Source organism: Diospyros lotus, chromosome 7 (genome assembly GCF_014633365.1).
Source record: "Diospyros lotus cultivar Yz01 chromosome 7, ASM1463336v1, whole genome shotgun sequence".
Classification (NCBI taxonomy): Eukaryota; Viridiplantae; Streptophyta; class Magnoliopsida; order Ericales; family Ebenaceae; genus Diospyros; species Diospyros lotus.
In genome coordinates this window covers 28,312,051-28,338,462 of record NC_068344.1, presented here as the reverse complement: position 1 = coordinate 28,338,462, position 26,412 = coordinate 28,312,051, and the positions used below count along the sequence as shown (strand labels likewise).

Sequence of the window (26,412 nt, the reverse complement as noted above, 5' to 3'; positions counted from 1 at the left end):
AAGTCTCTTGTTTCTCTCAAGTCCCCTCTTTTACAAGTTCTAATGGAGGGTCCAATTCCTCTTCTCTTCACATAACAAGACACAGATTGAATGGGCACAACTATCTTTAGCGGTTCCATTTGGTTATGATGTTTATTTGTGGCCGAGGGAAAGATGATTATCTCACTGGTGTAGCCCCTAAACCGAGTACAACAAATTCGAAGTATAAGGCCTGGAAGGCAAAAAACAATATGGTAATGTCATGGCTTATCAATTCCATGACTAATGAAGTTGGAGAAAATTTCATTCTCTATGAGATGGTAAAAGAAATCTGTAATGTCGCAAAGGTGACATATTCCGACACCAAAGACATAGTAGAGACATTTGACATTGAAGGTATCGTCCATGATTTCCGACAAGGTGATCTTATAGTCACACAATATTTCAGTCGCCTCACTAGATATTGGTAGCAACTTGATATGTACGAGACCACCAGGTGGGATTATCAACAAGACCTTGGATGAAGATCGTGGACGAATCTTTGCCATTAAACCTCTACCAAACCTGAGTGAGGTAGCATCACAAGTTTGATGGGAAGAAAGTCAGAAAAAGGTTATGATGGGCACAACAGTTCAGCCATGAACCACCAAAGCATCTACTATGATTTCTCTGGGAATTAATGACCACAAGAAGAAGAAAGGACGACCCTGGAGTGATCACTGCAAGAAGACTGGTCACACTCAAGACACTTGCTGGGATATCCATGGGAAGCCTGCTAAGTGGAAACTGAAAGGTAAGAAAGAAAGTCATGGCCACCATACTACAATCAAGGAGAGTTCCACTATAGCCCAAACTGGCCAATTCAACAAGGAACAACTAGAAATTCTTCAACGGTTGATCACCCAAGCCCAACAAACATCAATTTCCTCGAATACTATTACCTTAGCAATAGCCACAGTGGCTCAGAAAGGTAATTTTTTTACTACACTTAAGGTTAATTAGGTGGACAATAAAGGTAGTTGGATTGTAGATTTTGGAGCCTCTAACCATATGACAGGTGATATATCTCTCATCCAAGATTTCACACCTTGTTTTGAGAATCACACTATGCGTATTGCTGATGGTTCTATCTCGAGGGTGTCTAGTACAAGTTCTGTTCTCTGAATTAGTTTTATTGATTCTCAATTTGGATTGTAATCTTTTGTCTATTAGTCAGCTTACTCGAGAAAAGACTTGTGTTACTAAATTTTTCCTAACTCATTGTGTTTTTCAAGATTTGAATTCGGGATAGATGATTAGCAGTGCTAAGTTGCATTTGGGACTCTGTGTTTAAAGTGACCAAATCCTCTAGGAGACAACCTTGGAAGACAGTTGAAGGAAAACAGTCTTTTTCTTCTTTTAGGTCTAATAAGGATAGTGAAATAATGTTATGGCACTATTGTTTGGGTCATCCTACTCCTTTGTATCTCAAAAAACTCTTTCCATCATTATTTAATAAAAATTCCATTGATATTCAATGTGAAGCCTGTCAATTGTCTAAGCATGTTCGCAATTCTTATCCAATTCAAAAATACCAAGAATCTCGTCCTTTCTCATTGATTTACAGTCGTGTTTGGGGACCATCTAAAATTAAAAGTGTAACCAAGGCTAGATGGTTTGTTTCATTCATAGATGACCACACTCGTCTCTCTTGGAGATTTCTAGTGAAAAGAAAAAAAAAAAAAATCTGAGGTAGGTCAATTGTTTAAAAATTTCAACAAAATGGTTCAAACTCAATTCAATGCCAAAATTCAAATTCTTCGCATTGATAATGTCAAAGATTATTTTAATTCCATTCTTGGGGCATACCTAACTCAAGAAGGCATAGTCCACCAAAGTTCTTGTCCTAATGCCCCTCAACAAAACGGGATTGTTGAATGGGAAAATGGGCATTTGTTAGATGTTACTCGAGCACTTATAATATCTTCTCACGTTCCTAAAATACTTTAGGGGATTGTTGTTCTTACTGCTACATATTTAATTAATAGAATGTCTTCTCGAGTCCTCAAATTCCAAACTCCATGTCAAGTCTTTCTCAAGTCATATCCTTCAAATCGTCTCATTTCATTTCCCCTTAAAGTGTCTGGATGTACTTCTTTTGCTCATATTCCTTGTCAAAACTGAGATAAATTTGATCCCATCAAATGTATCTTTCTCGGCTATACTTCGAATCAGAAGGAATATAAGTGTTATTCTCTTCTCACAAAGAAATTCTATCATTCAATGGATGTAACTTTCTTAGAAAATCAGCCATATTATTCCAAAACTGACATTCAAGGGGAGAGTGATAATTCAGAATATCGGCTTTGGGATTTTGAATTCGTACCCCCCAATTATCTCTCCTTCTACTATGTTTGATCCACTTGTATTTGTGCCTGGTCTGATTTCTCATGCCACCGAAAATCAACCAGAATCACAGCAGTCACAGCCTTTAATTGAACCAGAATTACAGCTTCTAATTGTTCCTTTAACTGTCAACAACAAAGAGTTCATTGTCTACTCTAGAAGGAAGAAAGATTAGGGAGATGTAGAAGAACAAGTGCAGCCCAAGACTAACCATGAAGCTGAACCAAGTTCAACTCCAAAAGAGACACATCAAGGTAACACTGTTTCTAATTTTGAGGGGGTGAATTTGGATAATCTTGATCTGCCAATTGCCCAAAGAAAAGGTGTAAAGTCTTGCACAAAGTATCCCATCTATAACTTCTTATCTTACAAGAAGTTATCTCCAGAATATTGTGCTTTTACAACTAATCTCTCAGATATTCATATTCCCAACAATATTCAAGAAGCTCTACAAATACTTGAATGGAAGCAAGCTGTAAATGAAGAGATTAGAGCACTTGAAAAGAATGGAACTTGGGATGTGGTCAACCTACCCCCAGGGAAGAATCTAGTTGGATGTAAATAGGATTTTTCTATTAAGCACAAAGAAGATGGAAGTGTTGAAAGGTTTAAGGCCCGCTTAGTTGCTAAGGGTTTTACACAAGTTTATGGAATTGACTATCGGGAGACCTTTGCTCCTGTTGCCAAATTAAACACTATTTGGGTAGTTTTGTCTCTTGCAATGAATCATGACTGGAAACTACATCAACTGGACATCAAGAATGCCTTTCTCAATGGAGATCTAGAAGAGGAGGTGTACATGGAGATTCTTGCAGGTCTTGAGAATTAGACAAACCCAGAAAAAGTTTGTTAGGTTCACTAAGGCAATGAAGAAGTTTGGTTATTCACATTGCTAGTTTGATCATACTTTGTTTATAAAGAATTCTCCTAGTGGAAGGATATCCATTCTTATTGTGTATGTGGATGACATAATCCTAACAGGAAATCACGAATAGGAGATTGAAAAACTCAAGAAGTTTCTTGCACGTGAATTTGAAGTCAGAGACTGTAGAAATTTGAAATATTTTCTCAGAATGGAAATTGCAAAATCTAAAACAGGTATTGTGGTTTCTCAACACAAGTATGTTCTCGATTTACTTAAAGAAATTGGAATGCTTGGATGCAAACCTACAGATACTCCAATGGAGGTTGTCACTAGAGATAGAGGAGAATGGAAAAATACTCCTGCTAACAAAGTAAGATATCAGACACTAGTTGGAAGATTTATATACTTGTCACACACAAGACTTGATATTAGCTTTACAGTAAGTGTAGCCAATCAATTTATGAACAATCCCATCGAAGAGTACATGGATCGATTGTATCACATTTTGAGATACCTAAAGAAAACTCTTGGGGAGGTCTATTATACTTTAAGAAGACTAAGAAGAGGAATATTGAGATATTCACTGATGCAGACTGGGCTAGCTCTACTATCAATCGTAGATCAACCTCTAGCTATTGTACTTATGTGTGGGGGAACTTAGTTACTTGGTGTAGTTAGAAGTAGATAGTTGTGGCCCGGAGTAGTGCTAAAGCCGAATTTCAAGCTATAGCTCATGGAATATGCGAAGGAATGCAGTTAAAGTGGTTACTCCTTGAACTCCTAATTGCAATGGATGATCCTATTAACATGTTGTGTGACAACCAAGCTTCTATAAGCATAGCTAAAAACCTAGTTTATCATGATTGGACTAAACATGTGGAGATAAATAGACACTTCATAAAGGAGAAAATTAAAGGTGGAATAGTCAATATTTCCTACATACCTACTGCTCTACAGATTGCGGATATTTTGACCAACGCTCTACCAAAGAGGCAAAGACTAAATTTGAAGATATGAGATTCAATTTGGCTTTACTTAACATTTATAGCCCAGTTTGAGGGGGAGTTATTCAGTTTTGTAGCTCAAGTGTACAGTTTTTGTTTCCTAAGTGACGGGTTTTCATGCATAACCGACTCCATAGGGGTGGTTTCCATTTTGTAACACATATTTGTCTGACCCAATTAATAGAAACCCTTGTTTTCTGTCCAAACGTCTACAGGAAGCAACACATATTTCTACTTGATTATAACACTAACTCCATAGACTGTGAATGTTGGACTGCAGGCTCTGCAAGAATTTGCTTTAACCATATCAACTCATATGTGGTCCTGTCATGCTTTGTATTCAGATTTAGCATTAAATTGAGCTACCACTGTCTTTTTCTCGCTCTTTCATAATACTAAGTTTCCTTCAACGCATGCCTTTGGATTGATCTTATGATGCTGGAAATGTGAGGGAGAAATAGCAGCGATCAGAAGTGAATGCTTAAGAGAGCTAAGCTTGCCACCCAAAGGAATCTACCTAAGGGATAAGAGCAAAAAGAAGAAGAAAGCCTTCTTCTCCAAAAGCCAAAGGCTAATACCTGTACTGAACTTGATCAGAATAATGCAATTACATCATAGATCATGAGCTTATATAGACTCTAATGTGGAACAACCCTCCAGAAAATAGGCATTTCCCAATACTAGCATTAAAGACTTTAACAAACTATACTAATCCCAAACTTTGGAATGAAAATGGTTAAAACCCTTGACCATAGCGGCCTCTAAAGAAAGAAAGACATATGGGAAATGAAGATATTAATTGAACTCTCCGACTACTTGAAATATTCAGATTAAGAGGGTAAAAAGGCAGTTTGAACATCATCAACTCATAACTGGCAAAGTTGCAGTCAGCTTTGCGCAAATTGGGATCCATAACTGGTGAAGTTATGAGAACTGCCATAACATCTTGTAGAAGACACCAAATTGGGACCTGTAAAATTCTGTGAAACTAGACAGATAGAGCTTTCCAATGACACCAAGATCACCTCCTAATTCATTGTAGATTGATAGTTATACTTCCTCAAAGTTTGGTAAAAATCTAGTTCTGCTTACTCTGCTTCAGGTTGGAATTGCCCTGATTCTTTGTTTCTTTTTGTTACTTTTATTGAACAACTAAACCTCCAAATTAGTGAGATCATTGAGGGGACACTCTGGTGTCAATGTGTGAATCTCTGAATCTGTTTATGACCACGGTTCTGATATAATAGACCACACCTAGCTGCACCATTGAGATATCTTCAAATATGATTGTATCCTAATCACTTATAAACGGTATATCCAAATTGACTAAGAACACTGGTGCAAAAGCTATATCCTGTTTGGTAACAATCAATAGTTCAGCTTTCCAACCAGTCTTCTATACTGGCTTGGATCACTCATGTTGGAAATCTGAGATGATGAGATAACAAGCTATCTTATGATAAAGATAGCTTATGGAAGAGACACGGCCACATGGAGCTAGTTGAAGATAAGGATAAGGAAGATTGAAGAAGAACTTCTAGATAATAGGAGAAATTATAGGAGCTGATATTATAAGAGATAATATGCAACAAATAATAAAGATATGTACTCTAGTTAACCTATCTTTAAGTAGTTGTATATCTGTAACATAATTAAGTTTAGTTGGGATTCTCTCTCTTGTAAAATAGGGTTAGCAACAGAGTAAATCTGTATAAATATGCAGTCTAGCATGAATACAATTCAATGAGTTTGGCTGTTTCTTCCAACTCGGTTCTTCTAGAAGCTGCAGTCCAGGGTTGATTAGGGTTTGTTCAACTCAATAGGTCACCTTTACTGCTACCGTTTTGGTATTTGGATCCATTGAAAGTATCATTGAGTGTTGGACTGTTGGTCCTAACATCTATTTCTGAGATAATTAAGTCAATAACTTGCTTGTGCTGAGATAGAGCAATACTAAATTGTGATATAGCCATTTCATACTGAAGAAATACTTCAAGGATCCCGGATCATTTGTGAAACCAAGTACATCAAAACAATTTTAGCTTCGTTATCCTCTTGATATCATCACTTGTCATCGCAATATCATCAACATATACCAATAAGGCCAATAACTATATCCTACCATTTGCAGAATTATAGTAGAACACAGAATGATCAACACCACATCTCTGAAGACCAACCTATATCACTAAATCTTCTAAACCAAACATGAGGAGACTACCGACACACTAGTCTAGGCTCGCTTTGAGCAACAAATTCCATTTGCTTCATATAGATTTCACTAAGATCACCATTCAAGAATGTACTCTTTAACATCAAGTTAATGAAAGCCCAATCAAGTACAGTAGCTAATGAAATCACAAGGTGAATAGAGACAATCTTTGCCATGGGTGAGAAAGTCTCGTAATAGCCAACTTATAAACTTAAGTATAGTCCTTGCCGACATTTCCTTTCTCTCTGTTTATAATCTAGATGTACTTTCACATATAAACCGATTGACAGCCAACTATAGACTTATCTCAAGGAAAAGGCACAAGTTCCCTAGTATCATCAGCCAGAGAGTAGACATCTCATCTTTCATTGTACCATTCCCCTTAGAGTGATAAAAGGTTGTGCACATGACAAAAGAATAATCTGATGAAGATGGAATCAGCAACACAAATTGGAGATTTAACCTTTTCAGCCATATGTTTATACCTAAAAAAATAATGTAATGGCCATTTCATGTTTTTTGTGTACATCTTTCATGAATAGGTAGGTATGGCTTTCAGGGTTAAAGAGTGGAAATAGAGAGCAAACTGGCTTTAATTTTCTGAGATGTTGCATCTTTCCTAAATTCTTTTTCCAGGTACACGGGAAGAGGCCTTTTTCTGGATCCTCCAACAGTCTATATGCACAATGGTGTTTGGAATCTTTCTCTACCTAACAGGATGCATCCTGAACTAGTGAAGGCAGAAGATACAGGTAAGCTAATCTTTCTCTTTTGTCAATTGTCACTGTTACATAGTGGACTTTAATGACACATGTTGACATTAACAGCTTTTCGGGTGCGTGATGAAATATTTGACAAGAAGAGGGATGGGTCAAGTCTTGCTAGTAGTTATTCATTGTATGTAACACAAGAGTTATTACTACCTTCAGAATCAAAAGGTTCTACTCATATTGGAGCATTGATCATAGAACCAGGTAAAATTTACTGTGCTATACTTCAAGTTCTACTCATATTGTTTTTGGGATCGGTGATTCAAAAAGATGGAGAAATTCATGAGGATGTCACACATAGAATTAAGGCAGGTTGGCTAAAATGGAGAAATGCATCGGGGGTGTTATGTGATAGTAAAATCTCATTAAAATTAAAAGGAAAATTCTATAAGACAGCTATAAGACCAGTCTTATTATATGACTCAGAATGTTGGACAGTCAAATACCAGCATGAGCAAAAGACGAGCGTAGCGGAGATGAGGATGTTAAGATGGATGTGCGGCCATACAAGAAAAGATAAAATTAGAAATGAAGTTATTCGTAATAAGGTAGGAGTAATGCCAATCGAGGGGAAGATGAGAGAGAATAGACTAAGATGGTTTGGTCATGTGAGAAGAAGACCAAGAAACGCTCCTGTGAGGAGAGTTGATGAAATGGAACAATTAGTCAAAAAAAGAGGTAAAGGCAGACCCAAGAAGACTTTGGGAGAGACATTAAAGTTTGATATGAAGTGTATGGATCTAAATGAAGATATGACAAAAGACAGAAATACATAGAAATCTAGAATTCATGTAGCCGACCCCACATAGTGGGATAAAGGCTGGATATGTTGTTGTTGTTAGTTAGTTAGTTTCATTTTTGTTTTTCCCCAGTTTGTAGCTAAGATGTGTATAACTTGTCATTGAAATTCTAAAGGTTTTTCTTTGATTTCTTACTCTTCTTCTTTGAATCCCATCTTCTACGTTGCTAATTTTGTTTGAAGTGGCTAGAGATTATACCACTTGATTTGCTCGTCTTATTTTGAAGTTACGAATACCTGGAAACTATTATGCATTTTGTTGGATTGGGATTTTCTTGCAGTTATACAAGGTGCGGGTGGAATGCTTATGGTTGATCCACTTTTCCAACGTGTACTTGTTAAAGAGTGTCAGATTCGAAAGATTCCAGTTATTTTTGATGAAGTTTTTACTGGTTTCTGGCGTCTGGGAGTGGAGGTTTGTTCCCAATGTAATGTTTATAGCAATTTGTGTTAACAGTTGATTTCTCTTACAAAGTATTTCTTCCTTTCCAGTCTGCTGCAGAACTTCTTTATTGTCAGCCTGATATAGCTTGCTTTGCAAAGCTGATGACCGGTGGAATTGTACCATTGGCTGCCACATTGGCCAGTGATGCTGTTTTTAATGCATTTCTTGGAGATTCAAAGGTAACTAACTCTCTTGCAGTTGGTCATATTGATCGAGAAGTACATCTGGTGTTCATTTGTGGAACTGAAAGTGGAACTTTTGCCCTTGGCTTCCACATTAATGCTAAAGATTTATGTTACTCAAGAGAGAGAGATAGAGAGAGATTTTTGTACTTACAGAACCATATAAATGATGATATCCTCTTCACAGCATCCTAAGCATCATCATGGTCCTCTTCTTTTGTTCTTGAACTTTTTATTATTTCAACTTCAGTCAAACTGGCTAAAAGAATTCCCTTGTAGGCATTCTATTTTTTATTATTTTTTCTCAATAGATGTAATTAGCTAGCTCTATATGATGATGGATGAGTGTTGAATTTCACATTAATTCCATCGTTTTGTTTTTCCTTTCTGGTATTGGAAGCTTTTCATATATTCTTACATTTTTATTCTTTTGTTTTTCCTTTCAATTAATATGTCCTATTTGTATAGATTGGTAACTAGAAGTTCAGTACTTCGACTAATAAAGTTGATCAAGGATCATATTAGAAACTTGAGATCAAATTCCACCTTCATTTGCATTCATGCATTATTTGGGGGGCCACTTCCTCCCCTAGTGGGTAACCTGTCACCATTGGACCAACAGATGAAAAATTGAATGTAGATTTTTAAGTTTGGACTTTGATATCCTTTGTTCTGTGTGCTTGATAAATATTGATATGATCCATAATTGAATGCTTACATTTGCTGTGATTCAGCTCAAGGCTCTCTTGCATGGACACTCATACTCTGCACATGCTATGGGATGTTCTGCAGCTGCTAAATCCATAAAATGGTTTAAGGACACTAAAACAAACTTCAATTTAGTTTCTGAAGGAAGGTTTCTGAGGGAGGTAAGCAGAACTGAGCTTTTTTTATGGGTATTATTTAATTTTCTTTTATTGTAACTTTCTTCTGCTACCCATTTTTAGTGATACTTAATGTCCTGAGCTTATCTATTCTGTTATTTGGACAGAGGAATGGGAGTCCGCCTGCTTAATGCCAATTGGTTTTAGCCCTGTTAGAAATATAAATTTGTCTTAAGTTTTATTATGCTATACTGCTAGTATTGAACCCAACAAGAAATGTGATTTACCCATTGGAAGCTTGGTAACTAATAAAAAGGAAATATGTTTTGTGTCATGGAGGCCAACAATTATTCTACACTAGGGGCTTGTTATACCCATTCATAATTTAGAAGTAAAAATAGTGATTTTAGACATTTAGGAACGTGTCACCAGCAGAATGTGGTAGTTCGGAGAATATTTTCTGTTGTCTAGATGTTCACTGTAAATAAAACCAAATCACCAATCTCTTTGACAGTTATCAAATTACTTGACCATAACAAAGAGAATGAAAGCTAAATGGATAAGAGTTCCATCACATAAGCAAATGAGATGCATAGTTTTACACAAGGGAATAAGTAAAAATAAAGCTAGTAACGATATGAAACAAATCAATCTTATCAAGTACAAGTGTACATGAATCTAAATGTTCATAATGTTCCAATAAAATGGAAATTATAGAATCATCAAAAATAGGACCAATTATGATATTAGGTAAATTAAAAAAAAAAAAGGCTTAGTTATTCCTTAAGTGTAGGAGTTTGTTTGTGCAAACATGTTGAAGTTTTATTTCTCAATGCAAAGAATAAAAATAAGTTTAATAAAAGTTGATGGATATTAGACACACAAGAAAATTTTAAGCGGTATATTGAGGAAAGGGGAGGGAATTTTTTTGTTAAATCTCATTATGCTTGGTGAAATCATTAGAATTTCAATTTTTACTGGTCTTCTTTTTGGTGTGTTAAACAAAAAAAAAAAAAACATTTAGACTGTTTCAATTAAAAGGTTGTTCTGTTTAGCAAGTCACCATTATTGTGTACTTGTATCCTACTTATATATGTATATCAACCTAAGCAATGCATGCATTATTGTGCATCTTAATATTGTGCTAACAAACTGAGGTATAGGTGACCACATCAATAGAATAATTCAAATCTATACTTAATGTTGCAAATTTTTAAATGTTCACAATCCATTTTGTTGGTTTTATGCTTGGTAGGTGAATAATGGAGGGTATCTACCTACTAAGATGTCTAATGAGAGGTCCGGAGATAAAAATAAATAAAGATTTTCATATGGGATTTATAGACTTAGAAAATGTCTCTGACAGATTCTCTAGAAGTCTTGTGGAAGGTGTTGGGGAAGAAAGGAGCTTGGATTGCTTAATACAAGTTATTAAGGACATACGTCATCAAGCAAAAATGCGTTATAGGAGGATTCATGAAAGAGATCCTAAGGCTTTTCCAATTAAAAATTTACAATTGGATTACACCAAAGATCTACATTGACCCATTGCCTCTTAGCTCTTGCCATGGCTGAAATCACAAAACACTTCCAAGAAGAAGTGCGTTGGCGTATACTATTTGCTGATGATGTTGTCTTGGTGGATGGGACAAAAGAAGGCATGAATAATAAACTTGAATTGTGGGGAACACCTTTAATCCAAAAGTTGAGTTAAATCATAATTGAATATGTGGAATGTAAGTTTTAAGTAAAAATATAAGTGTGGATGATGCCATTGTGAGGCTTGGAGATCAAATAATCCTAAGAAATGTTCAATTTTGATATCTTGGGTCAATTGTTTGAAAGGTATGGGAGATTATGGAAGATGTTACTTATAGAATCAAGATAGGACAGTTAAAGTGTAGTAGTGCATCTAGCATTTTATATGCTCATAATATCTGTTTTAAGCTAAAAAGAAGTTTTATCGGACTACTGTATGGTCATTTCTGCTATATGACTTGACTGTTGGGTGCAAAATATGAGCGTTAATGAGAAGAGAATTGTTGGAAGATAAGGCTTACGATGATAAGGCTTCAAGGAGATAGAGAAGCTAGGAAATAATCATTCCAGCTATTCAAACACTTATAAATAAGGATAATTCACCCGAGTTATCCCAAGTTATGCTAGCTGTAAATTAGTTAAGTTCTGTTGTAATCTAGTGCTGTAAATTAGGAGATATCTTAGGAGAAGAATGGGTAATAGAAGTCTTATGTACATAGGACACTTGTATATTTATATTTTCAGAGATAATGGAGAAAGGCACGGTAGTTCTTATCTTCTCTACCGAATTTCTACAAGAATGTTGCAGTGGATGTGTAGCTATACTATAAGAGACAAAATAAAGAACGAGAATGCACATAATTAGGATGGAATGGCACCTGTAGTTATGTGCAAAATGTGCATTGAAGATAAGATGTAAGAGATGCAATTAAGATGGTTTGGACATATGAGGAGAAGATCAATGCATGCACCTGTGACATGAGTAGACAAAATGGAAGAAGCTTGTAGCAAAAGAGGGAAAAGAAAACCAAAGAAAACTTGGTTGCAAATCATTAAATGTGACATAGGATATAATGGCTTGGAGGACACAGCCATGGATGGTGATGGTTGGAGGTCTAGAATTAATGTGACCAACCTTGTTATTTATAGTCTATTATGTAGAACATAGGTTTTTGACATTTGAACATTGACCATGCAAGAGTTTGTAACTTCATTGATTTCCAAAATAGTTAGTCACACTTCAACAAGATGTTTACATGATTTTAGTTTTGAGGTTTTCTTGTGTAATCTTGATCAGGAAGAATGTGTATGTCTTCATATTTGGCGAAGTTTCTCGTATGACTCTTTTAAGATTTCTGATTGGTGAGTTAGGTTATTGATTGTTCTTCTTCCGTGGTGTAGGTATTCACAAGGGAAGAGGAGGTGTTTGTATTTTTTCAGAATTTGGCTTGCAGACAGCACCTTGCTGGATAGAGGCACAGGGAGGTTAAGGCATAATAGGTGTGTCACAGTTAGAGGGAAAGAAGATTTTAAGACTTAGAAGGGAGTTCTCTGAAACCTTGAACAAGGAAAATGTAGAACGTTAAAGGAAATTAAGTAGGCATAGAAAGAAAGGGATTGGGGCCCTTTGAAGTGTGAACAGAGATGAGAGAGGATAAGAAATTGACTTCGTTAAATGGTTTATCATGCCCCAAATTTCTGGGGATGGATGAAATGGCATCTACAGAATAAATGAGAACTATTATGTGAGATAAGCATCTTTTTCAATACCTATAAATGCTGTATTGACATCCTAAACTACAAGGATCTATGTGAGATTCACCTTGAACTCAAATTAAGGGAAAGCTAGGTTTTTCATATGGCTAGAGCAACCAACTGATAAAAATTTGAGCTCACAGTAACAGTTGGGGAGGTCAGTGCTAATGTATGAAATCGAAGGGAGTTAAGTGCCTTTCTATGCATAACTCAAATGGATACATGTGCTGTTTTATTACTACATACCACAACACCGGTCAGCCACTTTCACATCACAAATTGAATGGACTGTCTCAAAAATGAATAACCAATACCTCACAGTAGAAGCCAGCCTTCTTTCAAAACATTTGAGCATCATTCTCTGGTTGTGTTACTCATGATTTCTGCAAATCTGTTATTTGCTTTCAAATGTTTGCAGTTATGGGATTTGGATCTAGTGCAGCAGATCTCATCACATCGGACAGTCCATAGAGTGGTTGCAATTGGAACCTTGTTTGCCCTAGAACTTCAAGCAGAAGGCTCTAATGCCGGGTATTATATCATAACTTCTACTTTTGTAACATTTTGAAATGTTATGTTATGGGAAATATTCTGAGGGTGAGTATGTATTGGTCCAGAGCATGAAAAACCAGTTCTACTTGTATGTGTTTCTGTTGATAAGTTCTCTGAAAGCAGTACTCTGATATGCCCTAGTTTGCAACAATATTTCCAAGTAATTAAGCAAGAGACTAGTAGCAGATATCATTCCCCAAATGAAACCTCTGAATCATCTATGCTACCATATAGTTAGATATAATGGCAACAGATTCATTTTTGGAACCATTGCTAGGGAATTCTAAACAGCAGTAATGACCAAAAAATTAAAAAAAAAAAAAAAAAAAAACAAGAATGAATTCTGCAGGTGCATAAAACTCTAGTTTCGCACACATAATGTCTGAAGTAGAAAGCCACTGTTAGTAGCAGTATTGGCTGGCCTTTTAAGGGTGTGTTCTACACACCAGTACACCATTATGCAAGTCATATATATGGTACTTGGAACAGTCATATTATCTCTACCGCAACACGGTGTTATGATGAGCCAACTTTTGTTAGTCATGCTGCTATTGTTATGATGTGTATTACCCTACGTTTTATTTAGTTGTGACAGTATAGGATTTTAAAGTTGTTCCATTGGCATTCCACAGTTGCTTCCTCCAATTAGTGTTCATAAATGATAACAACAATATATCAATTATTAATCCCACTATGCGAGTTCAGCTATGTGAATTTTTGCCCACCAATCATTTCTATTTATGGCTTTGTCTCTATAAAAAGCTCTTATAATTCAGTTAGAGTTTATAATTAATAAGAGTGAAATCTCTGCAGTTATGGATCGCTATATGCAAGATCCCTTATTCTGAACCTCCGTGAAGATGGCATTTACATGAGACCTCTCGGCAATGTTATTTACCTCATGTGTGGACCTTGCACATCACCTCAGATCTGCAAGCAACTGCTGAAGAAACTTTACCGAAGACTCGAGGAATTCAGCCAAGCCAAGGAGAACATGAACCTGAGCTAAGCTTAGTTGTTACCCCCAGCTTCTGTAGTTTTTGTTTCTGAAAAAGTTGTCATGTTGCTCCTCCAGTAGGTTTTAGCTGTTGGATGGTGTTGCAGGACATCTTAATGTATGTCTAGGCTGCACAACCAGCTCTCTGCTGTGTCATGTCGTGTCGTGTGAGGTTGAACGTAACCTATTGACTTTGCTGCGAATGTGAGAAGATAGAGTAACTTTCTGCCTAACTTAAATGGTTCAAATGGAATTTAGTGACTTGAACTGATCAAGTCATTTTTAGGGATATATCATGGTTGAAATGTACTGGAGATCGTCTATTCTATACCTGCCCCACCTCAAGTGCAGTTGTGTTTATTTTTATTTTTCTCTAAAGCAACAATTTTATATTCACTAATTGTTTGTTCCCTTAAGTCCCAGGGATGTTTGTAATAACACTTCTTTTTTAGTTGCTGAAATATCTATTGTCTCATGAAATTGACGATGATTCACTAATTTATTTAGATTATTTTTATAATTCAATATATTTGATCTAACAAGTTCTATATTAATTATCTATCGAATACTTGATACAATCTCTTGTTCCAAATCCAAATTTATAGATAGAATTGAAATATTTTGACAATTCAAATTATTCTTAAATATTTTAGAATTTTATTTTGGATTTCTGAGTACCATAATTTGAGGCTATTTTCATTTAATCTGGTGGAAAGATGGCCTTTTGTGTTTCTCATTTCTTGCTTTTCTCTTTCTGGTTTTTTAAATTGAGAAGAAAAAGTTAAAATAATTTGGAATACGACAAATTTGCTAGTAGAGTTACTTTTAGAAGATAGACAGACGATAAGGCTTGACAATGAATATTGATTGTTGAAATTGTTGCCAGTGACTGAAAGAATAATTATTTGTGTTTGAGTTTTCATTATAAACTGATTAAATTACTAAACTAGGTCGTAACTCGTAAGCGGACCCACCCCATTTCTGCCTTATTTGCTCCAACCCTAAGCAGCCCAGCAGCACGGAACTTCCATCCATCTGCTCGTTACTTTAGTGAGATCCATGATGCAGATAAAATGCAAATGACGTGGCAAGTCTCGCTCTGGTCATCGCAGCTCACAAAATTTACGGCCAGGATTGCAACGATGAGGCGGCACCAAAAAAGGAAACCACAAAAGATCTCAAGGCAAGAGTAAATTACACATCCACCCCGTAAAGAATAGACCTGTTCCACTTAAATCACCAATTTCGCAAAATATGACACTCAAACCCCTCTCATTTTGTATATCATTCAGCAATGACAATAATAATACGATGGGATGAGAAGATGAAATCTAAAAATTAAAAATAAATATAAAATTAAAAACAAAAAGAATTTGTTATTAAGTGAATGATGGAGGAAATTCATCTTTTTTTATTTTTAAAATTTTAAGGGAATTTTTCTTTTTAAAATTTATTTATTATTTGTCAGTGAAAATAGGGAAATTTGGAAAAATAGGACTCTCGGTACAAAATTTTGCAAAAATAAGACACTTCAAAAATCTTTGTAAAAGTAGGATTTTTGAATGTGTATTAGACAAAAATATCCCCGCTTTTCAATTAACTTTCTCTCCGTGTTCTTCATTCTTCTTTTTCAATAAATCTTTCATTCTCTCTCTATTACTCTATATATAAAGTGTATATATAAATATATATTCACCTACCATTTTTTTCCTTTAACCACTCTATGTAACTTAAATATATATGTATATATTATTTATGTTCAATGATTGAGTTCAAGAAATGTGAGTCTCTCTCATTCTCTTTCCATTGTGTATATATGTATTATACATGTACTGTGTGTTTTTGCATTGGTGAGAAAATAGAATAACCACATGACGGCCATGTATAGAAAAAAGAGTAAAGCGACTGCAGTGACGACCATGGCATTGCTGATATATTAGTTAACAGATATCGATTAACTAATATCAATTAATAGATATCGATTAACAGTTAATAGATATTTGTTAAAATATTAAAATTTTGAACAAACTTAGTTAATTACGTTCAATTTACTTAGGACAAACTTTGTTAATCAATATCTGTTAATTACATTCAATTCAATTATTATTTTAATAAGAAAAAAGATAGAGAGTTTATATAAAAGAATATTTTGATAAATTTTTGATATTTTAACAGATATCTGTTACAGATTTCGATTAACCAATATCATATCGGTTAATCAATATCTGTTAATAATCGATATCGGTTAATCGATATCTGTTAACAATTGATATCACATAACCGACATCTGTTAACAATCCATATCGCTTAACCAACATCTGTTAACAATCGATATCTATTAAGCGATATCTGTTAACCGATATTCTTAGCAGGTATTATTTAATCGAGATATCTTTACAGATATCGATTAAATAGATATCAGTTAAAAATATCAAAAATTTGAATTTGAATTGAATTAACATTAATTAATTTGATTCAATTTTTTTTTTTTTTATCTTCAGTTCAATTTAATTTGGGTATTATAAAAGTTTGAATTTTTCATTTGGTTTGAAGACTATATATTTTGTAAATAATAATTGAAGGAAACAATTATCGTGAATGAAATGGTTATTAAGGTACCATTTATTTAAAGAAATTGAGTTAATTACGTTCAATTCAATTCGATTAATAGATATCTGTTAAGCGATATCGATTGTTAACAAATATCGGTTAAGCAATATTGGTTGTTAACAGATGTCGGATATGCGATATCGGTTGTTAACTGATATCGATTAACCGACATGATATTGGTTAATCAAGATTCGTAACAGATATCTGTTAAAATATCAAAAATTTATCAAAATATTTTTATATATAAACCATCAATCTTATTTCTTATCAAAATAATCGAATTGAACGTAATTAACTAAGTTTGTTCTAAGTAAATTGTACCTTAATAATCACTCCATTCACAATTACTGTTTTCTTTGATTCTCATTTATAGAATATTAGTCTTCAAACCAAATGAAAAATTTAAACTTTTAGAATAACCAGATTAAATTGAATTGAAGATAAAAAAAATTGAATTAAATTAATTAATATTAATTCAATTTAAATTCAAAATTTTAATATTTTAACAGATATTTATTAACTGTTAATCGATATCTGTTAATTGATATCGATTAACCGATATATCAGCAACTCCATGGCTGCAGTTGCGGTCGCTTTATTTATTTATTTTTTTTCTGTACATGGCTGCCATGTGATTCTTCTCCTCTTCTATCAATGTAAAAACACACAGTACATGTATAATACATATATACACAATGGAAAGAGAATAAGAGAGGCCCACATCTCTAAATTCAATCATTGAACGTAAACAGTATATACACATATATTTAAGTTATAGAGAGTGGTTAAAGAAAAAAATGATAAGTAAATATGCACTTTATATAGAGAATAGTAGAGGGAGAAGGAAAGATCTATTGAAAAAGAAGAAGGAAGAACACGGCGACAGTAAACTAAAAAATGGAAGTATTTTTGTCTAATACATATTCAAAAATTCTAATTTTGTAAAGATTTTTAAAGTATCTTAATTTTTGCAAAGTTTCCTACGAGAGTCCTATTTTTCCAAATTTCCCGTGAAGATAAGGATGAGGGGGTGTGAATGTAACATTCTTGAGACAGAGAGAGGTAAGTGACGTGGGCAGTCATAGTTTAAGGGGCTGTCAATGGAATTAATTAGAATACAACGCAGCAACCAACCACTGATCGGCTGATAGGCTTATAGCTACACATAGTCGTCGGAGTTGGAGTGTGCCACTCAATCACGCATCTGGAGATCGATCCCCCGAAATTCCTCACTTTTTCGCTTTTTCTAGTCCCCGAATTAGAGCTCTCGAATACTAGTTCTGGTGGATCTGTGGAAGAACGCTCTGTGTGATTGTTAGGGTTTCGGGAGTTTGGTTGCGGGGTCGGGGGGATTTGGGCGTTGCTGATCTGTGATTTTTGGGGCTTTTGTGAAGTGAGCGTAAATGCAGACTAGGTATATGGAAAGGACTAGCTCCATGACTAGAGGGAAGCGGAGTTTGGATAGTGGCGAAGATGAGCAGCCCGAGCGGAAGCGGCCTGCTTTAGCTAGGTAAATCAGCTTTGTCTGGTCTATTTTGTTGTTTGGGTACTTTTTGTGTTTTGTTTTCAATTCTGATGATTGATTAGAGTGCATCGTGAAAACTTTTATTGATTGTGCCAGATGTTCTTCAGCTGTAGTCTAAGAGGATTACAATTATGACCCTCTGATTTGCCTTGTGATGTTGATGAATTTCTGTAGCTGGAAGCTCGAAGTAGCCTGTCAATTGGATTTGCTATTACCGATGTTATTTTTCAGTTGCTGCTTTGAGATCTCTCTTTTTACCTTTAGTTGATTACATTGGTTTTTTATGGAATTGGCCCTTGGCTTTCGATTAGAATTACCAATTCCAAGTTTTGAGAGTTTGGTGCATTGTTAGTCACCTGTGAATTTTGTTAATTCATTGGTTCTGTTTCCAGAAAGGGGCTCACTAATAGAAGAAATTCTGAAATCTGCAACTTTGTATTTAGTTCCTCGATTCCAACTTGTCCCTTTACTTCATCTTCTTCAAAGGAGCTAAAGCCTGAGAATGAGAAACATGAACTAAGAGGCTTACTTACTTTCCTATTTATGATGGATGGTTGCCTCATCAACTCACTTAAACCTTGGAACAGTTGTTTCCATTCATTCCGTGTCTTGTGCCTTTTTTTTTCTACTCATCATATGCAATCGGTTAATTGTAAATGAAGACCCAAATTCCAGTTCGATTTTAGATTGGCTAAAACCAAAAATATAAACCTATTAGGTTTCTATTATGACTTAATTTAGATCCTGTTTTAAATTTGGTTGTTTGCATGAATTATAATATCTTTATTTAGATTGTTTAGTTTGAACTGGGTAGTTGACTAAAGTATTCAAATGGGAAGCTGGAGCTGTTACTTGCAAAAGACTGAAAGGTGGTTTTGATTTGTGTTGGCATCAGAATTGAAATTATAGAAGAACTTAATATTAGACTTATGGCTGTCATACTCTCACTTTCTGTAATTTGTGCAAATGCTGAGAAGTGTGTAGTAGTGGAGTTTTGAGTACCTTAACATATTGTATTGTCAGTTCTGAATACCATTGCTATAAGACTTGCTAATATGTCCTGAAACTTTAAAATTTTTAGCCTTGATGAATGGTTTTTAAACTCTGAAAACTGATGCTGAAGTGGGAGACCTTATGTGTGCCCTTGTGTCCCTCTTTCTTTTTTTTTTTACTTTTTTGGCCATTGGTATAAATTCATAATCTATCAGCATTAAATGATTTTGGGATCAGTTTCTGGGTTGATTTTTCTGAGAGTGGATGGATCATTTCTATTCCAGTTCTCCTTTCATCCCCACTTCTCAGTGGGTCAACCTTTTTTCCCTTCCAATTCCTTTGGCCTTTCCTGTATTCCTTCCATTCACTTCAAAAAAAAAGTATATATCTCCTTCTCCTTCGATAAATACAATTGGAGCTATATTCATCATTTCTCTTCTTCCTCCCTACCTGTCTTCCTGCCTAACAAAGAGTTATGCCCACCCGTTAGCTTTTCTTGTCAGCTTACTGTCAGTGTAATATTTGGCCTTTCTGGTTTTCTTGGTTATTTCATTTCTTGGGCATACTCTTGAATCCGGATATAATTGTCTGCATGCCTGGGTTCACTACTACTTTTTTTTTGGTCTGTCAGAGTTTGCATAATCTCCAAGTACTCAATTGCCCTTACACCTAGACTTGCTGTAACTGTATTGAAATAGACTTTAGTTAATGTTTCTGAATAATCATAACTATGCAACTGCACCATTAAGTACTCTCAATCTTTACGCGTTCTGGTATTCTATTTGTTTGTTCTTTCATTGGGAAACTGTTGTTATATGAGAGATAGTACAATTTTTGCCATGGTTGAAACACCATTCTCCATTTTAAATTTTGGTACTGAAAAATGGAAGCTGATCTCAAGAATTATATCAAGACCAAACCACATTTAAGTTATTCTTTTTTGTGATCTGTTATGCCATTTGGCTGCCAAGTTCCACGATTTTCTCGCATAGCATATTCCATTCATCTTTTTCTTGGTTGTATAAGTCCTTTTTGAGTTTGCAACTCAGTTTACTTCCATGTAAGTGTTGTTTGCTCATGCTGTGTGCTAATTATGATGTCCTTTGATGTCTACATCCTTGGTATTGTTAGAAGTTCTGCAAAAGTTTTTAGGGAACTTCCTTTTTCTTGGAAAGTGGAAAATGTCTATGGCCTATGGACATGTGTTGGTCACCCTTTAAAATTAACTGTTTGAGAAAATTATTTTCTGTTCTTTTAACATGCTTATGTAAAGTATCCATTTTCTGAGTTCTTACTGTACATTTTTACACTTAAATTCAAGCAAAGGAAAGAAAGTGCAATTTTCTTAATGCGTACATTTCATGCAGTGTAATTGTGGAAGCTCTGAAGGTGGATAGTCTGCAGAAGCTTTGCTCATCCTTGGAACCTATCCTTCGAAGAGTTGTAAGAGAAATTGGCATACTTTTGCAGTACCTAACTGTTTTCCTGTTTTGAAAGAGACTGCGATACCATTATTTTCTGTGCTTGCTAGCCTTGCCTTATTTGAAGAACATGGAGAGCTTTGTCTGTTCTATTTGTTTGTGATTGTCATTGTTATTTTGTTTATCATTATCTAAATAATTCCAGCTAAAAGGCACTTCATTTCATCTGGTTGTGATACTTTCTTATTTTAATTATTAGTTAATTTACTATCATTAAAGCTGCAGCACTATTCTGAATATATTTGATCTTCATTCAGACATTCATGATATTGGATTTTAATTAACCATCGATTTCTTATTTGAAGCTTCAATTGTTCCTTGGTAACAAAAAATGTACATGATATTCTTTTTGTGTTTCTTTTTCATATTCATATTGTTCTTTTTTTTTTTTTAATTAGGGTTCTTGCCTATTTATCTTTTACAGTATCTCAGACTTGTATCTAAGTATGTTCATCAATTTTATTTATTGAAATTCCTGTTCTGTTTTTATTCTGTACTTGATGAGAAGCGCTTTCTATTATTTATTTTTTAAGTTGTACAACTTTGTTTAATAGATCCAAATTAATCTAAGCATGTTAACTTGTTGCACAAGAATAAATGTTTGATATACATGAATATTGAGCTTGCTTCATGATAACTTGAAACTGAAATTCCTTGGCAGATATGCATGTTTTGGTTAAGCTATATGTCGTATGGGCCAGTTGTTAGAGTTACAAAATTTCATATTAGAAAAGATTTACTTTTACTCTATAGGCAGCGCTTTCTTTCTTCGTGTTTCACATGCATGTACAGAAATGCAGCCTTTTTCTTCCTTTCACAGTCAACCTTGTCCTAATATGCCTTTTTGAGACTCTGTATTACTGTACTTTCATTTTGTCTCATGTTGTTATTGGTAATAAGCAGGTTAGTGAAGAAGTGGAACGTGCTTTGGCAAAGTTAGGCCCTGCTAGACTCAATGGACGGTCTGGGTTCTCTCTCTCTCTGAAATGATATTTACATATTTGATTCATTTCTCAGTTCTGCTGATTATGTTAATATTTATGCTTGCATGCCCTTTTTGACTATATAGTGAATATATGTTATTTTTAGTTTCCTTGGTGTTATTAGGCTATGTTTGTTATACTTTGGACTAGCAAACTTTTACCCATAGTGGTAGAAAAATCCTTGGCAGTCTCTATGTTTCCTTTGTGTTGGCCTAGACATAATTGAAATTTTATGTTTAAACCTTGCATCTCAGCTGGGCTATCAGCCGCTCACCCAATACGTAAGCTGCTGTGAATGTTCTTGAATACTCAATCTTGCTATTACCTTGAATGTGGAATGTGGGGGCAACTGAGATCATGGATTTGGAGGCCAACAACTGTTATTATAATTTTTTTATACAAATAAAATGGAGCATGATGACAATCATTTATAATTTCTCTAATTGAATGGATGTCTTGTTTTATGAATTTCCTTTGTCGTTGGAACTGCAATTGGATTATGCATATAATTTTCTATTGTATCCACTTTCCCAATCAGCAATGTTTTCCTGATCATTGACAATTGGATCCCGGATGGTGGATTTATAACCATGGTATACTTGGCTCATGTTGCTATTCCAATTTTCTTTAGTTCTCGCACTTTGTTGAGTTGTTGTGCTGTTTCTGAAACCTTTACCTCTTCTATTTTGAACTTTTCCAGCATCTGTTGACCTTGAGAAACAACTGTGGAAATGGCCACTTGTTTAGAACATTTTTTCCTCAATTTATTTTCTACTCCACCGGTTTTCCTGAGAGTACTCTAATGTCTCTCTTTGGCTATGTTTCTTATTTGTTTGTCCATTCTGTTGAGATTTCAGGTCTTCTCCCAAAAGAATTGAGGGGCCAGATGGACGAAATCTGCAGCTGCATTTTCGTTCTAGATTGTCTCTTCCCCTGTTCACAGGTGGAAAAGTAGAAGGGGAACAGGGTGCTGCAATCCATATTGTTTTAGTTGATGCCAATAGTGGTCATGTTGTAACATCTGGACCTGAATCATCTGTGAAGCTCGATATTGTTGTTCTTGAAGGTGACTTCAACAATGAAGATGATGAGGGTTGGACCCAAGAAGAATTTGAAAGCCATGTTGTGAAAGAGCGTGAAGGGAAGAGACCACTTCTGACGGGGGACCTGCAAGTGACCCTAAAAGAAGGTGTAGGAACACTAGGGGAGCTTTCCTTTACAGATAACTCAAGTTGGATAAGGAGCAGGAAGTTCAGGCTTGGCTTGAAGGTTGCCTCTGGCTTTTGTGAGGGCATACGCGTACGTGAGGCAAAGACAGAAGCTTTCACTGTTAAAGATCACAGAGGGGAATGTAGGTTGCTTAGTGTCTAATTTACCTTCTGTTTTATTTTTTACTTCTGTTTCTGGATTATAGTGGAGTATAATTTGGACTTATGTTTTTTCACCTCATTTAGTATACAAGAAACACTACCCGCCGGCATTGAATGATGACGTCTGGAGATTAGAGAAGATTGGTAAGGATGGTTCTTTCCACAAGCGGCTAAATAAAGCTGGCATATTCACAGTTGAAGACTTTCTTCGGCTTGTAGTACGGGACTCTCAGAAACTACGGAATGTAAGTGCATACTTGGTTTTCTGATTAACTGGACCTCTGCCTTACAATTATTTTCTGACTTTTTCTCCATTGGCTGTAGATCCTTGGCAGTGGTATGTCAAATAAGATGTGGGATGCTCTCATAGAGCATGCAAAGACTTGTGCGTTGAGTGGGAAACTTTATGTGTATTATACTGATGATACAAGAAACATCGGTGTTGTTTTCAACAATATTTATGAGCTAAGTGGCCTCATTTCTGGTGAACAATATTTCTCAGCTGATTCTCTTTCTGATAGCCAGAAGGTTGGTGTGAAATGCTTTTGCTTGATCATGCATTTCTTTTTCTATTAAAATATATTTCTTATATGCAAGCTTTTCAAATCCATCCAAATAACAATAACATTTGTTTGATGCTAACTGGATGACTAAACACTCAGATTGAAACTAACATTTGATGGAGGTTTCAGTAAATTGCTTATCCTTCAACTAATATTTGAAGGAACATGTCATGAGTGTGAATGAAGTATAATGTGTATTTATTTTCATTAAACATCCACGTTCAACCAAACTAGTAATGCAATTATATCAGAAAGGTTATTTTTTACCTTTTGTTCTGGAAGGCTGTCGATGCTTATGGAAACTTATAAAATTTTGCTACTCCAGGTATATGTGGATTCTTTGGTGAAGAAAGCATATGACAACTGGAACCACGTTGTAGAGTATGATGGCAAGTCACTTTTGAGCTTCAAACAAACTAAGAGGTCAAGTGCATCTCGGAATGAACTACCGTTGGGGCCAGTGGAATACCCTAATACTCTGGATAATCAGATCCCGCAACTACGTTTACCCGGTTCTATTCCTTCAGAGCAGTCTTCAGCAGATTCAAGTCTGCTAATTGGGGGTATATATGACCTTTTTTGTATATATCTACGCCTATGTATTTTTGTTTTATTTTTTATCTTTCTTTCCTTTTTTTTATTCTCTTTTTCATTCTTTCTTCCTGTGCTGTGTGTGAGTGGCGGGCATCTTTGTCTGCACACAGCCCAGTTGCAAGCACACACGAGCAGAATAAGAGATTGCAATTACTCTTGCATGATGCAGACTGCAGAGCTTAGAGTGTGTGTGTGTGTGTGTCTATGTATGTATTTCGCTACTTAGTTTCTAACAGGTCATAATACTTGATTATGGTTTCCCATTTCCCGTCTCCAGCTTCAGGTTATAACGAGAATCTAGCTGCTAGATACCCAACTGAGATGCAGTTTGTCAATTCTAATTCCCGTCCACAGTTTGACAATAATATGTTTGCTCCACATGACCAGCAAATCAGCACTCCCCAGCAAATCCAAAGTACCAGATATGATAACAGGGTAGGGTTGGCACTTGGTCCGCCCCAATCATCACCGTCATTCCAGAGCATGAGCTCTTCTGTTCAACCATCCAGTCTTAACCCCTTTGATGACTGGTCAAATAATCGAGATAAGGGTGTTGATGACTTCTTATCAGAGGAAGAGATTCGTGCTAGAAGTCATGAGATGCTTGAGAATGAAGATATGCAGCATTTACTCAGACTTTTCAGCATGGGAGGTCATGCTTCGGTTGGAGGGACTGAAGATGGGTACAATTTCCAACCATACATGACCCCACCCTCACCAAACTTTAGCTTCGATGAGGACCGCAGCCGCTCTGGTAAGGCTGTTGTAGGTTGGCTCAAAATCAAGGCGGCAATGAGGTGGGGCTTCTTTATCAGGAAAAAAGCAGCTGAGAGACGGGCACAGATTGTTGAGTTAGATGATGAATTCGAGTAGCTGTCAAGGTGCCATTTGGTTTATGATGCTGAATACTTATCTGCATTTCATTACCAACCTGACAATTGATGAAACTGTTAATCCATGAAAGCAAAAGCTGTAGGTTTCGGGATTGCATGGAAATTACAATTTCCAGAAGTCTCGAAGATCTCTGGTGTCTTCAGCAGACATCAGGGATTTTCTTCATGTACAGTTGTCTGTACAGTACTCTCAGCTTAACCCTCTTATCTAGACTCCAGTAGGGTGGCTTCTCAATTATCTCAGTACATCTGGCTTGTGAATGACGATGGATTTAGGGAACCTAAATGTTGTATTGTTGTTGAAACTTGAATTAATGACTCCTTTTCAATGTTCAAGACTGTTATATAGGGAACACTTTTATGTAATTTGGGGATGTGTTTACTGTAAGAAGATCTTCAAATTTGATTATTCTGCAAGAACAATGGCTAGTGTTGTTATTATAGTTATATATATATCTCGTGGTTAGTTGTTGGGTCGATGAAGTAGAGCTAAAACCAGCGGTAATGCAACTGCAAATTCAAGGAAAATGCCAGTTTTGCTCAACTGAGGCCTTCAGAAGGCTTTGTTGCGACTCTTTTGGACAATTCTACCTCTGATAGTTGTCTGTATGGATGTTAATGAGCATTTGTTTTGTAATCATCAGTTGGCGGCTGTGTTCGCTAAATATCTTGGAGAGGTTTGGTGGGACAGATTTTAAGCAAAGTTTTCATTATCAGAGGAAGTTTCATCCTGAGTTCTTGTGCTCTCTGCAATTGGTTTGTAACTTCTTACATATTTGTCTTTCAACTACATGATGAGAGGTGATTCCGTTTGTTGTTGTGTGACTTACTAAAATATGGCAATAATATTTAGGGTAAATTACTATTTACCCCTGAGTTAGGTAAAATTTGTGATTGCATCTCTGTTTTTTTAAAAACACTCTTATTATCTATCTACCAAGTAATTCTGTTAACATCCATTAGTAAATTATTATGGCAAATGACTTCCAAAATATCTTACCAATAATCTCACAAATGCCCTTATTTTAATAAAAAAAAATTATATTAACAGATTACACAACTTATTTTAAACTCTTTTAATATATTTAAAAT

The 26,412-nt window shown here is 35.4% G+C and overlaps 2 protein-coding genes across 3 annotated transcripts in view; both read left to right on the top strand.

Annotated features, from left to right (window-relative positions):
• Window positions 1–14,634, top strand: part of LOC127806894 (bifunctional dethiobiotin synthetase/7,8-diamino-pelargonic acid aminotransferase, mitochondrial) — a 46,986-nt gene extending 32,352 nt beyond the window's left edge. Inside the window, exons 8-15 of one of the 2 annotated variants that reach the window (XR_008024528.1) lie at window positions 7,082–7,197; window positions 7,273–7,419; window positions 8,296–8,429; window positions 8,507–8,638; window positions 9,376–9,510; window positions 12,406–12,504; window positions 13,178–13,290; window positions 14,125–14,140. Coding sequence is in view for 1 of the 2 variants with exons in the window: in XM_052344465.1 (XP_052200425.1) it covers window positions 7,082–7,197; window positions 7,273–7,419; window positions 8,296–8,429; window positions 8,507–8,638; window positions 9,376–9,510; window positions 13,178–13,290; window positions 14,125–14,320 (973 nt within the window). In the remaining variant the exon portion in view is untranslated. Of the gene's footprint in view, window positions 1–7,081; window positions 7,198–7,272; window positions 7,420–8,295; window positions 8,430–8,506; window positions 8,639–9,375; window positions 9,511–12,405; window positions 12,505–13,177; window positions 13,291–14,124 lie in introns of both variants that reach the window. The other variant, XM_052344465.1, reaches the window with a different exon arrangement.
• Window positions 14,635–18,025: 3,391 nt separating this feature from the next.
• LOC127806893 (calmodulin-binding protein 60 B-like) lies at window positions 18,026–25,767 on the top strand. The gene is made up of 8 exons (XM_052344464.1): window positions 18,026–18,428; window positions 20,804–20,879; window positions 21,821–21,879; window positions 22,758–23,251; window positions 23,355–23,515; window positions 23,595–23,798; window positions 24,159–24,396; window positions 24,705–25,767. The coding sequence occupies exons 1-8, from the start codon at window positions 18,322–18,324 to the stop codon at window positions 25,298–25,300; spliced, it is 1,935 nt and encodes a 644-aa protein (XP_052200424.1). The 5' UTR covers window positions 18,026–18,321; the 3' UTR covers window positions 25,301–25,767.
• Window positions 25,768–26,412: the final 645 nt, after the last annotated feature.

Excerpts from the sequence above, each read along its gene's own strand:
- LOC127806893 (XM_052344464.1), top strand. The coding sequence starts at position 18,322 with ATGCAGACTAGGTATATGGAAAGGACTAGCTCCATGACTAGAGGGAAG. Across the intron at positions 20,880-21,820 it reads AACCTATCCTTCGAAGAGTT|GTTAGTGAAGAAGTGGAACG; the intron begins GTAAGAGAAATT and ends GGTAATAAGCAG. Across the intron at positions 23,252-23,354 it reads TAAAGATCACAGAGGGGAAT|TATACAAGAAACACTACCCG; the intron begins GTAGGTTGCTTA and ends CACCTCATTTAG.